Raw genomic sequence first — 14,881 nt, forward strand, 5'->3', positions numbered from 1 at the left:
CTTGATGCCAATCAGGACAAAGCATCCTATTTGATTGGCACCACCTTTTGACATTCACACTCTCTGTATGAATGCGCAATGGCGGCAATATGTACCATCTGCCAGATACACAGGAACAACTCTGACTTCTGAGGCAGCATCTTCAAAACCTACTACCTCTAACAACTAGAAATTCTAAAGCTTCAGAAGGCAGCTCTGCCACATATAAGTTCCTCTCCAAGCCCCACGCCATCCTGACTTGGAACCATATTGCTATTCTTCTGTTGGGGAGTGAAAATCTGGGAGTCGATTGTGACCAGCATTAAGTGTGTTTACACTTAACAGGCATTCAAGGCACCTCACCTCTACTTCCTCGAGGTAATCTGGGATGGACAGTGAATGCTGACCTGGCCATGTATACATTCATCTTCAAAATTAATTTTTTTAAAAATGCATGTCACAATGTTTGCGTTTACTGCTCCCATTTACTGAGCAATTTTGGCCCCCATATTTAAGGAAAGACATCTTTTATTGGAGGGCAGTTCATAGAAGGTTCATGAATATGATCCTCAGTGTGGAGGATTGTATTATGAGCCAAGGCTAAACAGATTTGGACTCTACTTATTGGAATTTAGAAGAATGAGAGGTGAGCTCATTGAAACATAGGATTCTTAAGGGCAAATACTGAGAGGATGTTTCTCTTCTTGAGACAGTCTCACATCAGAGTGTATAGTCTCAGAAAAGGAGGCACCAATTTAAGACTGAGATGATGGATTTTTTTCTTTGAGGATTGTTGGTCTTTGGAACTCCTTGCCAAAGAGAGCTCTGGGGTAGAATCCTTGACTATATTTAAGGTTGAAAGAGATCCATCCTTGATCAGTAAGAGTATCAAGGGTTATGGGTAAAGGGCAGGAAAGTGAATATGAGGAATATCAGATCAGCCATGGTCCTACTAAATGGCAGAGTAACGTCAAGACACTGAATCGTCTATTCTCATTCATATTTCTTATGGTCTTTTCATCTATGATGTCCAGATGCATTTCATGCACATAAACATACAAAGCACCTATCTGTTACAGTTGATTTATCTGCCGCATGAGTAAATCCCTGGATGTTCAGAGAATGTGGTCTTATGAAATAGAGAGAATTACATCTGTGGTTGATGACACCTCTGTGTCACAGCCTGTTTTCTCCTTTCAATTATTTCATGCATGCACCAGCCAAGTCATTGAGAGAAGTAGTTATTAGACAGGTGAGCACAACGATTCCATGACTGGATTTTGACCAAAAGGAGTGAGTGAAAGCAAAAGATTGTTTTTTCAGTCGCCAATGCTAAGTGATGAATGAGCCTGTAGAAGGCTTTGTTTTGATAGGGTTATGTTTAAGGCACTGGCTTTTACTGATAAAGTACGTGGCAGGAGTCAAAACCAGAAGAATCCAAGTTCCAAGAATGTTTTACTAAGAAAACACAACTTTTAACAGTCAATTGTTACAAGTAAATTGAAAACTTGACTGAAAAGTTTGCACAATACCAAGAAGTTCTTAAATATTTGAAAAATCTTTCCCATGCATTTGTTATACCTGTTTGTTGTAGTATCAAACACTCTGATGACCTAAATTGTTTCCAAAAAATACCTTTGATAAATAATATGCTTTCATGCTTTGACATAATATTTAATTAGCAGAAAAACCATCACAAGGGAAAAGTTTTGGTTGCATAGCATTCCTATTTGGCCATGTATTTTCAGTTGTCATTGCAGTGCAACAGTAGCACCAGAAACTATAATAATAGATCTGAGAAATTTATTGGCATTGAGCAAATAATGAGCCATTTCATCCACTTTTCTCATTTGTTTTTCCATGCTGTCAAAGTTTGAGAAATGGCAAAGATATCTGTGCATCAAGGTTGGGTGTATATCTCTCTGTATTTTTGGTATTTTGGTGTACGTATATGTGCAAATTTGCTCATGTAATCCACTTATGCCTAAACTGTTTTCCAAACTAATCTGCTTTTCATAATCTTAGCACTGATATTTTTCCCAGTCCAAAATACTGTGTGGATACCCTTACTGTAGTTATCTACTAAAAGCTTCTTTGTCACTACATGTAGAGCTGCTAAACAGCTATCTTGCTTATTTGTGTTCTTTAATTTGCTCTGTCTCTTCGGTGACATGGCTGACATGAGGATTGCTCTGTGTGAGAGATTTGAATACTCCATAACACAACGTGCAATAATTTGAAAAGCAATAGAATATTAGAATACAAAAAGATGCAAGTTATGCTACAGTTACGTATGGGTCAAGTTACACTACATGTCAAGTACTGCATACAGTTTTAGGTACTGCACTTCAGGTGCACAGTGGAATACTACTTGCTTCTCCAGATTGTTCTAATAATCTCTGCTTTGTTTGTGGCATATTCACCAATGTTTAACCCCTTGATTCCTTTTAGTAAGTTGTTTGAAAACTTCCAAATAGTCACCTCTGCAGTTGAAATGTCTTGATTTATTTAAGCCATTCTTCATGTCTTGCTGTGAAAATAATATCATGCGAACAATATGTACTGTTGTTGGCATGCCAATCAGCTAGTAACATTAAAATTAAGATGCAGTGCAAATTCAAATTTCCAGAATTTGCTCCAACATATGCTACACACAATGGAATGTTGTCTTCAGCTGCTCAATTATTTTTCACAACTGAATGCATTTGTATATAGGTTGTGCGGTGATCTTGTTGCAAAAATGTTAAATCATATAGTATGCCTATCCTTACAACAAATTAATTGTTTATGCAAAAGCCAATTGATCTCTGGCCCTAAAAGAGGAAAAATTAAGTATTCCGTCTCCTTCCTGTATATTATGAATTGTTGAGATTGTGTGTTAAACTTGTTTCTCTCAATTTAATATTTCATTCTCTTTCTGTGCTTTCTTTATTTACTTATCCATTCATCTTCATTCATTCTACTTTCTGCCTTGTTTAATTTTCAACCTCTGTCAATGGTTAAGCAGATATACTACTGGGTCCATATTCCTCAGGTTCCAGATATCTGTTGGCTTCACTGTGTTCGCTCTCCAAGTTACTTTCTTTTAAGTTTAGAACTGAAGGATACAGTAAAAGGTTGTAATTGCATATTCCTTGAGACATCTTGGTTCAACAAGACCATTAATATTTCAAACATGAAACTGTCCTCAAACTTTAAATTATAATTCGCTGGCTTACTTTTTAGGGTGAAGAGATTACAAAAGAGGAAATAGATATGATTAGTGATGCTTGCACCAAGTTGAAGGAACAGAAGAAACTACTCACCAAAGAGAAGGAAGAGCTAGAGGAATTGAAGGGAGATGTACAAGAGTATAATGAGGTAATTATCAAAATTAAATATTTGTATTTATTTACCCTCCTATTGAATTTTGAATGATTTACTTGAAGTGATGTGAGTTTACAAATTAAAGAGTAGCTTCTGACTGGACTGAACACTTTGCGAAAAGAAACAGAATTATCTTTAAATTGTTGAGATCCACTGAGGCACTTTTCTATCGTATACAATGCTGAATTTATTGTAAATGTGCCCACTCTTAGCTGAGCTTCCTGTGACATGATTATTCTCCAAATATCATTTGTATGAGATGAATGTGTGACTTTAACTTTAGCCATTTTGCCACAGGATCACAGATTTTGTTGAAGTCTCTATTAAGTGTGTCTTTATTTTTGTATTGCATTCTAGGATTTAGAAGAGATTAAGAAGGAATTTTCCAAAACTGGAAAGGAGACTGTTGTAGAAGAGTCCAAAGCTAGCAAACGCTTAACAAAGAGAGTAAACCGAATGATTAGCCGAATTGACACGCTCATTGTTGAGTTGGAGAAGGGCAAAGAGGTGCTGGATGATCGACTGGATAGTGATGCAACACCCCATACAGGGTATTATGCTACATAAATAGCTTATTATACTTATGTTGGTAATGTAAAATACTTGCTGTCTGCCTTGTGGACCGAAAGAAATCCTAATATTTCAATCTTAATTAGAGTCATAGAGATGTGCAGCAAGGAAACAGACCCTTTGGTCCAACTTGTGCATGCCGACCAGATTTCCTAAATTTGATCTAATCACACTTGCCAACATTTGGTCCATATTCCTCTAAACCCTTCCTATTCATATACCCATCCAGATGCCTTTTTAAATGTTGTAATTGTACAGCCTCCACCACTTTCTCTGGCAGTTCATTCCATAGATGCACCATCCTCTGTATGAAAAAGTTGCCCTTTAGGCCCCTTTTAAATTCCTCCCTTCTCACCTTAAATCTATGCCATCTAGTTTTGGACTCCAATACCCAGGGAAAAAGACCTTGATTTTTCACCCTATCCATGCCCCTCATGATTTTATAAACTTGTATAAGGTCACCCCTCAGCCTCTGATGCTCCAGGAAAAACAGCCTCAACCTATTCTGCCTCTCCTTATAGCAAACACTCTAACCCTGGCAACATTCTTGTAAATCCTTTCTGAACCTTTTCAAGTTTCACAATCTCTTTCTTATAGCAAGGAGACCAGGATTGAATACCATATTCCAATAGTGGCCTAAGCAATGTCCTGTCCAGCTGCAACATTACATCCCAACTCCTAAAGTCCATGCGTTGACCAGTAAAAGCAAGAGTACCAAGCACCGCCTTCACTACCCTGTCTACCTGCAACTCCACATTCAAGGAACTATGAGCCTTGAAAGATCTCTTTGTTCAGTGACAATCCCAATATTCTTACCATTAAGTGTATCACTTATAACAAAATGTAGCACCTCACATTTATCTAGATTAAACTCCATCTGCCACACTTTGGCCAATCGGCTCATCTGGTCAAGGTCCCGTTGTACTCTGAGGTAACTTCCTTCACTGTCCACTGCGATGTCATCTGCAAACTTACTGGCCACACCTCCAATGTTAACATGCAAATAATTCACATAAATGACGAAAAGCAGTGGACCCAGCTCCGATCATTGCAGTACATCACTGGTCACAGGCCTCCGGTATTAAAAGCACCCTCCAACCTCTGTCTCTGACCTTGGAGCTAATTTTGTGTCAAATGCATTGATAAGAAAATTGATAAGAGCAAATTTGTAATGCAGTATTGCTAAGGCACTGCGATATCTCCAGATTTGGTATCTCGCAAGGTCACATAATCTGGAGCCCAAAACGTAAGTCAGAGGTTCTATAGTGTCAAGTTGGGACATTGAAACTTTGCTTTACTAATTAGTTTTGTGTTGCTCACTGAAGATAAATCTTATTTTCCTATCTAGTAAATCTCATAATTGTTAGCTTGAGCAGCCACCTGATGGAGTATATATTTTTCCTCCTGTCAAAAGTGATGAGACACATATATGCTTGAGGTAGCATTCTTTCCTCGACCCATTGTGTCGCCTGAGGGAACATATAGTAAAATAAGGAGACATTACGACTTGGGTGTGATGGGATTTCTTCTCCCAGCAGGTAGTGAATGTCTGGAATTCTCTATCCCAGAGAGTTATGGAGGCTCGATCACTGAAACTGTTAAAAGATGAGATAAATGTTTAAAATATTTGAGTTGAGGCCTATGAGAAGCTGGTATGGAAGATGATCTTATAAAATGGGGGAGGTTTGAGGGGCTCAATGGCCTACATCTGATCTTGTATCTTATATTCTTTCGTATGTTACATTTTATCTGATTATTGCACAAATTTAAAAAAAAACAAGCTCTTGCTCTTAGGCGAATAAAGATTTGATCCAGGAGTGATGGTCCATGCTGGGATTCATGGGAGTATAGAAAGCCCAAAGGCACAAGTATATAGATTCTGCATCACCAAGGGGATGAAAGGTTCAGGGATATGCAGTAATCCAAATTTAAGGTTAAATTTATATCATGATCTTATTGAATGATGGACAGATTTAGAGAGACAACTTCCGTCCCGTGTTTGTAAGTTCATAAAATTGTTACGTGGGCCTATCTGTATTCAGGGAAAGAAAAGAGAGTGCAGTAGAAGCAGAAGTAGGTCATTCGGCTCATTGATTCTGCTCTTCCATTCAACTCCACATTCTTGCCTTTTCCCTATAAGCCTTGATTCCCTTATTGACTAAAATGTATCCATCTCCACCTTGGATATACTCAACAGTCTCAACAGCCCTTTGCTGTAAATAATTCTGCAGATTCACTACCCTGTGAGAGAAGAAATTCCTCCTTGTATACTTAGAGCAAACCTGCTTATGTTTCTACTTCATGCCCTTTGAATTAAAGACTCACATTCCATTTGCCTTCCCTATAAACTGCTTAACTTGTGTGCTAGCCTTTATTGATTAATGGGTGAGGATGTGTAAATACCTCTGTTCTGTAGCTTTTCTTCATTTAACTAATATTCAGCTCCTCTATTCTTCCTGTCAAAATGCATAACTTCGCATTTTCCAACATTACTTTCCATCCTCCTGTCAGCCATCTTTTTTACCTATTTGCTTAATTTGGCGATCTCCCTCTGCTGACTTGCCTTGCCACCTATTTTTGTCATCCACAAATCTGGGTAAGCACATATACTTCTTCATCCTGATGATTAAAATATATTGCAAATAATTGTGGACCCCGTGGCACTCCATTCGTTACAGGTTGCCATCTGAAAATGCCCTCTTACTCTAACTTTGTCTTTGATTAGTGAGCCAATTCTCTATTCATACTAATACATTACACCAAAACCAAAGCCTGTTATCGTATTGAATAGACTGAGTGGTGCCTTATCAAATGCTTTCTGAAAATCCAAATCATTTATATCTACTGCTTCCCCTTTATATGTCCTGCTTGTTACCTCGAAGAATTCTAATAAATTGGTCTGGCGTGATTTCTCCTTCGTGCTGACTATGCTTGACCGCATTATGTATTTCTAAATGCTCTGCTGTTACATCCTCTAACATTTTCTCAAGGACGGATGTTAAGCAAACTGGCATGTCATTGTGTTTTTTTTTTGTCTCCTTTTGCTTTTTGAATAAATAATATATTACATTAGTAGTTTTCCAATTGTCTCTGACTATTCCAGAATCTAAGGAGTCTTGATTACTGCCAGTGCCTTCACTATCTCTGTAGCTTATTCCTTTAATTTCTTAGGGTGGATCTCATCAGGTCTTGGAGTCTTATCAGTCTTTAGTCCCATTCGATTCACTAGTACTACTTGTCTAATGATTAGCTGTTGCATTTATTTTCTGTTCTCCTTTTGTATCTTGATCAGTTAGTAATTTTGGAAAACTGTTGGTGTCTTCTACTGTAAAGATTGATGCAAAGCATTTAGTCAATAACTGCTGTTTCTTGGTTCACCATTTTCTTTAGCTTCACTTCTGTAAGAGAGCTACGCTCAAATTGGCTACTGTCTTTGTACATTTAAAGAAGCTCTCACTATCCACCTTCCAAGTTTACCTTCACCCTCATTTTCTTTTTTTGGTCATCTTTTGTTCAGTCTGAAAACATTCCCACTCCTCTATCCTTTGCCACACATTTTTATTTCAATTTAATGCTATCCTTTACTTTCCTGGTGAACTGTAGTTAGCTATCTCCTTCCTAGAATTCTTCCTCATTGGGATATATCTTTGCTGTAAGCCATACATCATTTTCTTAAATGTCTCTTGTATTCCAATCATCTTTGTAGCTGAACTCCTTTCCCATCCCACTGTAGCCAACTTTGACTTCTCTTTCTTTGTAATTGCCCTTATTTAAGCTTAGGACAGTTGTTTCCTCCCACTGTAATTAAAATGATAAATTCTATCATGATATGGTCACCGTTTCCTTGGGGCTCTCTTACTCTAACATCATTAAACCAACTTCGTTGCACATCACCAGATTGTTCTCGTAAAATTACCTGAATACCCACTCTGAATTTTCCCTCATGGCTACCTCTGCCAACCTGACTACCTGTCTCAATTTACATGAAGATTGAAATGAAATACTGCCTTTGTTACAGGTCTCACAATCTTTTCTTTTTTTCACCATATAGCTATTGTTAGGAGCATATAGATTACTCCTATCGGTGCCATCTTCCCCTTTTAATTTTTTGCCTTTCATATAGATTCTATGCCTCCTGTTCCCAAGTCATTCCTGCTTTTGTACTTATTCCATCCTGTACCAACAATGCAACCCCACCATCGTTTCCTTCCTACCTGTCCTTTCGCAAAGTCACATGCCAGAGAGGTGATGGCTTGGTAGTATTGTCACTAGACTATTTCATCCAGGTACCTTGGTAATGCTGTAAATCCTGCCATGGTAAATAGAATTTGAAATTGATGAAAATCTGGAATTAAGAGTCTAATTATGCTGATTAATTCGATGGCAAGCATGGGACAAACCCATCTGATTGTGTCCTTTTGGGATAGTAACTGCCTTCTTTTCGTGAGTAGTAAATGCAGGCCTCACCAGTGATACTCACATTCCCATGATCAAATGAAAACAAACCCTGATTATTTAGTGCCTTGTAATCATATCTTGTAATGGCTATGAAGATCTGCATTAACATGCATTTATATCATTAATTGATTTATTCTGTTAAAGAGCTGTTAAAGTTCCTTTTTCAATCTCTCGCTCTCGCTCGCTCACTCTCACACACACCTTCAATGCCCTGTAATCGGGGAGGAAGGGTTCAGGAGAAATGATCGCTTAGCAGGCAGGAGGATATAGCAGCCTATTGATTACTAGTCTTTAATTACTGTAATTAAATGCGATAGTCAAGAAAGCACAACAACATCACCTGTCCCTCAGGCTCAGGAAATTTGGCATGTCCATAAGGACCCTCACCAACTTTTACAGACTCACCACTGAAAACCACTGTCTGGGTGCATAATGGCCTGCTATGGTAATGGCTCTGCCTCGGGCAATAAGAAACTACAGAGGTTGTATGCACAGCTCAGACCATCAAGGAAGCCAACCTTCTATCCACAGACTCCATTTACACAGCTCATTGCCACAGTGAGGCTGCCAATATCATCAACGATCCATCTCACCTCTATAACCTTTCCCATAAGGCTGAAGGTACAGAAGGATAAACGCACAAAACAATAGGTTCAAAAACAGCTTTTTCTTGGCAGTTATTAGGCTGATGAATGGACTCCCTAACTTCAAATAATACTGATCTTGTCTCACACATGCCCTGTGCAATGTAACCTATATGCCTCTTAAATCTTTTTTTCTTACTCTATGAGCTGTGGTTATTATGATCTGCCTGTACTGCTTGTAAACAAAGTTTTTCACCATACTTAGACACGTGCGACAATAAATAAATAAATCAAATAAAGTACTGTAACTCCCTTTGTATCAATTGTCGATTAGAAATTCGGTTAGCTTCCACTTTGAAGTGTGGATGTTATTCTGGTTAAATGCCTATCAGTATAACTTCTGGTGTCTGTCAATGGGATAATAGATGAGCAAATCTGAAATTTTGGATTCTGCTACATGGCCCCTTGTCTGCTGTTCATGATAACTTGCAATTAACTTTAATTTTTTCCTATATGCAGTTTGTATTTCACCTTTAGGGAAAATATTATCAGCATCAATGAACTAATCAGCGCAATGAGGCAGATCCAGAATATCCCACAGCACAAATTACAGAAAATTGCTGAATCCCTGGATGAAAACAAGGATGGCAGAATTGATATCAATGATGTTATCAAAGTAAGTCAAAATAAATTATAAAACACAAACTTCCAATACTATACTAGACTTAAATAAAGTGGCGCTAGTAAACTTTTTTTTGAGGAAAATGATTTATTTTTGCAATTTTCTCTTCTTCCATCTCTTAAGTTCGAGGAAATGTGTAACTAAGAAACTGTTTAGCAGAGTTCATTAGAGGTCTAACCTATACATGGGTATCACATATCAAACAGTTTGAGTTTTTCAGGTACATACCTGATAGCAGTGCAAACATATAAAGCCAGTGTCTGGTAACATCTGACATCAGTTGTGACTGTGATGTACGCCAATCTCAAAACATTACATTAGTACGTCCAATTCCGGTGACATCAGGTGCAGAAACGATGTGCACAATTGAAACAGTTCAGTTGTGAGGGATAGGTAATGAACATTTATATGACTGATCATCACCATACCACCAAACTTCCCTCTTCTCTGTTTCATCTCTTGTCTTTCCCCTTTCCACATCTTTTTCTCCCTCCGTCCTGTCCCCAACGCTATCAGCGTCATTGCTGTCATTGTGCCTTTCTGTTAAATCTTTAAAAAAACTTCAAGTTAGTTAAACATGATTTCTCCTTTTAGAAATTTGTGACCTCTTCCTGATCAAACTCCTTTTACCATCTAATTACTGATTATGACCTGGATTGTACACTTTCTCTATTGGATACCATAAATGCTTATTGTTATGTAAATAGTGGACTTTATTCAACAAGTGAAAGTTACGATATCCATCATAGTTAATTAAACATTTCTGCTGTTTCTTCCCCTCCTTATAGTCTATCCAGAAATACAGAAGAATCTCGATTATCCAAACGAGATGGGTGGGCACTATTTTGTTCGGATAATTGATTATTCGGTTAATTGATTCAATGCCTTTCCTCTGGGGCTCTGACTTTTCTATTAGGTCTGCTCCTCATTCAGGAGACTACCAGCAGCACAGCGCACTTGAGACCTCACCTGCCCCCAAGCCCAATCCATCCCCGCCCCCAACACAGTCCAATACCGCTCCCCCCCACTCCCAAACCGTGTCCAACAGCCCCACCCCCCAACCTTCCCCAACCTGTCCAACACCACCTCCCACTCGCACGACCCCCTTCCGCCCCCGCCCCTCTCCGGAGCAGCCGGACTGGACACCAACAACAAGACTGCTGCTGCTTACTGCCTTTTGTCTTTAGGGTGGTGGGTGGGGGAGGTGAGACTCCAAATAGTGTGCGTGTATATACACGCACACCTTTTCACCGCAATTATTTGACAGTTTCCACTTCTGCCCTGTAGAGAGATTATCTGGGAAATGGAGGTGTTTAGGGTACACAGCTGCGTAGAACTCCAGGGAATGTGTGGGAAGAGAGAGAGAGAGAGAGAGAGAGGACGGGAGGTCAGTCATTTAGAGGAAGTGCCTGGGCTCCCATTAGTCCAGGACTGTTTTCAGCAGCACTTTTAATCCTGTAAACAAAAGACATGTTCAGTGTTGGACACGTCTTTGATAGAATGTTTCTGTCAGGACCATGAGATCTCCTTTGGATAATCCGATTTTCGGCGAATTGGTTTTCGGATAATCGAGGTTCCCCTGTACATCTTAATTTTTAAATTTTGTGAAAGCCCTGCAATGCAAATCATTACAAAGTATGATCTAATGAAAAGTTTCATAGGTACCATTCATTGCTTGATTGAAATGATATTGTATGAATTCAAGAGACAATGTACCAATTCTTGAACATTGTTTAAAGGTAAATATTGATTGTCAAAAGTTAACAAGTAAATGCCTTGTGGAGTCACTGATTTCCTAACTCATTTGTGTTGTTGCAGGTGGTGAAGTTAATTGATAAGGAAGACATAGATATCTCTACCAACCAGGTTGCAGAGATTTTAGAACTGTTGCGTAAAGAAGAGAAAGTTGTCGAAAACCAAAAAGCAAAAGAAAAATCAGTGAAGGAACAAGTGGCAGAAGTCCAGAATTAAATAGCTTCATCTAATAAAATGCTTATGATATCAGAATTCGTTTAACTTTGTTTGATTTTTGAAATCAGTTGTAACTATACCTAGAGGAATCGAGCAATACTGCAGAAGAATTGCAGATTGCATTGTGCTACAGAAATGGAATAATAATTTCTGTTATGCCAGGAATCCCACCATTCCAGAAGCTTGGAAACAATATGAAAGAACTGTTGCTTTGAAAATGCAGTTATAAAAGAAATGTTGTGATGTGAAATAATATTGTTTTTATAATTGAACAAAGCAACAGAAAAACATTAGCCTTGGTGGTGATCGGTCTGTTTTCTAAAATGCTTACAACTGACTTCCAGGTCAGTGTATGGAAATTGATGCGTTACCTTTTATTAGTTTGAAGTATTTGTATTACCACAAATCTATAATACCGAACCAATTTATCTTCAAATCTTTCAAAATTGGGTTTAACTTCAAAACTCAATCTTGTTGTATCCAGTAAAACTGATTTTGGATGAATTCTAGGAGGTGCACTATCAGAGGAATTAGATAAATGCACCAAACCAAAGAATATTTTAGCTCATTTTGGACACTCTAAATTCCTTTTGCATCCTTAAGGTGTTAAATCTGTCATATAGTGCATCTACTTATTTATAATGTAGGCATTTTTAATAAATAGTATGGATGTTAGACTACATTGGCATTGTTTATTCCTGCACACCCCAAACAGATTATGTTTTACTCTATACATTTGTTTGCATATGTTTTGTGGATCAGGTTTTAGGAATACACTCAGGGTATTGCTAAATTCATTTTTAAGTGGTTAAATTAAAAAGAAACAGCATGTCCCATCTTTCAAATTATAACCTTGTATTTATATTGTGGTGATTGCAGCAATCAATGTGTTTATCTGTGCAAGATTGTGGTATACTAATGGATAATGATGTAGCTATGGAAATTTGAATGTTAACTACATTTCCGCCATAGAATATCTCAGTATTTTTCTGTTTGTTTGCCTTGCCATGGGAACATGGATTCAATGTGCAAAATATTTTTTCTTCATACTTGCATAAATTCAAAATGAACCTACACATGAATATGATGGTTAAGTATGTTAACTTGTAGATTGTACACAGTTCTGGTTTCCATTTGGTGCCAGATTAAGTGAAATATATATTGATTCTTCGGTATTTCCTCACTACTTGTACAAAACTAATGAGACATCACTAATCAATACAACCTTTGTGCACAATCTGTGCTATATTTGCACTATTGACTTGTATATTTTTTTGATGTTTTTGTTTTCGATTTGACATTGATTATTTGAGTAAAGTTGATGTTAGTCTCACTAATAATAGTGACAAAGTGTATGTATGGTTTGATGGCATTTGTCATGAAAACTGCATATTTTTGGCTGGAAATTTATTGGATTGTTTTTCCCCTAAACCTAATTAAGAAAATTAACTATTTTATGACATTGTTTTAGTCCATTTTATATATTTCTGATTTTTGTTTTTGCATGACCATAGCCCCCTTTCCGATTCTTTACTGAAACTTTCAAATTTCGATATTTTTTCCCCTGCAGTTATATTTCATATGGGAAGATGCACAGCATCAAACTGGTTATTTGGAAATGAGCAATTGATGATTCAGGCGATTATGCTGTGGAAATGAGATCTGTGCAAATTAATGCTTTTCTCTAGCTTCAGAGGTAACATCAGACCAGCTTAATATATATGGTTAGTTTATCAGGCTGGAAAAGGACTCCCTAAATTTGTTTCTAACATTGAAAGAAATTGAATTGTGCAATATGCTCCATGAAGCCTTTGCACATCTAGCTCTTTGCAATTTCTAAATCATTCTCAACAGCCACTAGGGATATACTTGAGATATTCAACCTCGTTACTTTCCGTCAAGTATTTTGTTGTGACACCAAATGTGGAGAAACCTTGTTTTGGAATTTTATTTCCTCCCAAACCTGTCCTCAAGTCTGTGCGACTCTTTCAATTATTCTGTAATAATAATATTGGATTGTGGTACATTGCAGTGCAGAGTAATATCCTTTTTTACTTCTGGCCTGGATTCAAATCAAGCTGGAAGTGATGATATGTTTGATAACATAATTAAAACTGCCCTAAATTTGGTAATCTTATTGGGATTATCACAAAGTATAGCTGGTGCTGAGAATGTAAAATTTCACACTTTCATACAGTTTGCTGCTTGGTAGTTGGAAATTGAATTAGAAAGAGCTTTACTTTCCCTCTGGCTGTATTATACCCAGTGTGGACCTACTTGATTACAACACTAAGTAAAATATAATGTTTTGATGAATGGAGCATGATAGAAAGAAAGATCGAAAGTCAACGACATCAGATTTTCAAAGAAAAGGCACAAGGAACTAGGCAATCTGAAAATTTGAGTGTAGTATATGGACTCTCATTAAGTAACTGCAGAGTAAATTAGAAGTACTAATCAAAGTGCACTTTTTAAATGAAATTTAAAGGGGAGAATATTAATTTCAATGATTCATTTTTGCCTGTTGAAAATATCCTGTTCTCAAATGATGAACTCTTTAAGTGTTAGTTATGGCGTTAAAAATACTGAAATGTTGTAGGCTTGAGATCATTGTCTTAGTAAGTACAGGCTATGGCCCTGCTTTAATAGCTTGTACCTGCTAGAGCATGAATGTGTGCAGAAATGGTGCCCTGATCTTTGGAAAATATAAAAGATATTTTTAGAAGTTACATGAAAACAATGGTCTGGACTTGGAGTAGTTAACTTCCCAGAAATCTGGGTATTTGTGTGTAAAAATTGGAAAATGAATTAAAGTGCACAAAGTTAAATCTGAACAAAATCTTCCTTATTTATTTTTCTGACCATTCTTCCATTCACCCCCCCTCTCCCCGCCCCCCCCACCCCCCCCCCCACCCCAAATCAACTGCATTCCCATCCCAAGAATTCAATATTTCTTTTTCTCACATCCTAAGATTGCTACTTTCTGGCCAGTTGACATTATTGAGGAATGATTTAAGGTTGAAGTTTTGGAGGAAGTAACCAGAGGGCAGAGTGGTAGAAGTTGTTTACTTAGATTTTAGTAAAGCCTTTGAGGAAGTTCTGCCTGGTAGACTTAAATGGATTCAGGGTGAGCTTGCAAATTGGGTATGAAATAGGCTTAATGACGAGAGAGAATGCAATAGTGGAGGATTGTTTTTTTGGACTGGAGGCCGGTTACTGACAGTATTCCACAGGGATCAGTACTGGGTTCACTTTTGTTTGTTATTTACAT

General features: G+C 37.6%; 1 protein-coding gene across 2 annotated transcripts in view; it reads left to right on the forward strand.

Annotated features, from left to right (window-relative positions):
- Positions 1–14,449, forward strand: part of letm1 (leucine zipper-EF-hand containing transmembrane protein 1) — an 87,797-nt gene extending 73,348 nt beyond the window's left edge. Inside the window, exons 11-14 of one of the 2 annotated variants that reach the window (XM_072575327.1) lie at positions 3,205–3,339; positions 3,703–3,896; positions 9,477–9,633; positions 11,458–14,449. In XM_072575327.1, coding sequence (XP_072431428.1) covers positions 3,205–3,339; positions 3,703–3,896; positions 9,477–9,633; positions 11,458–11,610 — 639 coding nt within the window. In that variant the 3' untranslated portion in view covers positions 11,611–14,449. The remainder of the gene's footprint in view (positions 1–3,204; positions 3,340–3,702; positions 3,897–9,476; positions 9,634–11,457) is intronic. The other variant, XM_072575336.1, reaches the window with a different exon arrangement.
- The last annotated feature ends 432 nt before the right edge of the window (positions 14,450–14,881 follow it).

Source organism: Chiloscyllium punctatum, chromosome 1, assembly GCF_047496795.1.
Source record: "Chiloscyllium punctatum isolate Juve2018m chromosome 1, sChiPun1.3, whole genome shotgun sequence".
In the NCBI taxonomy this organism is placed as follows: domain Eukaryota; kingdom Metazoa; phylum Chordata; class Chondrichthyes; order Orectolobiformes; family Hemiscylliidae; genus Chiloscyllium; species Chiloscyllium punctatum.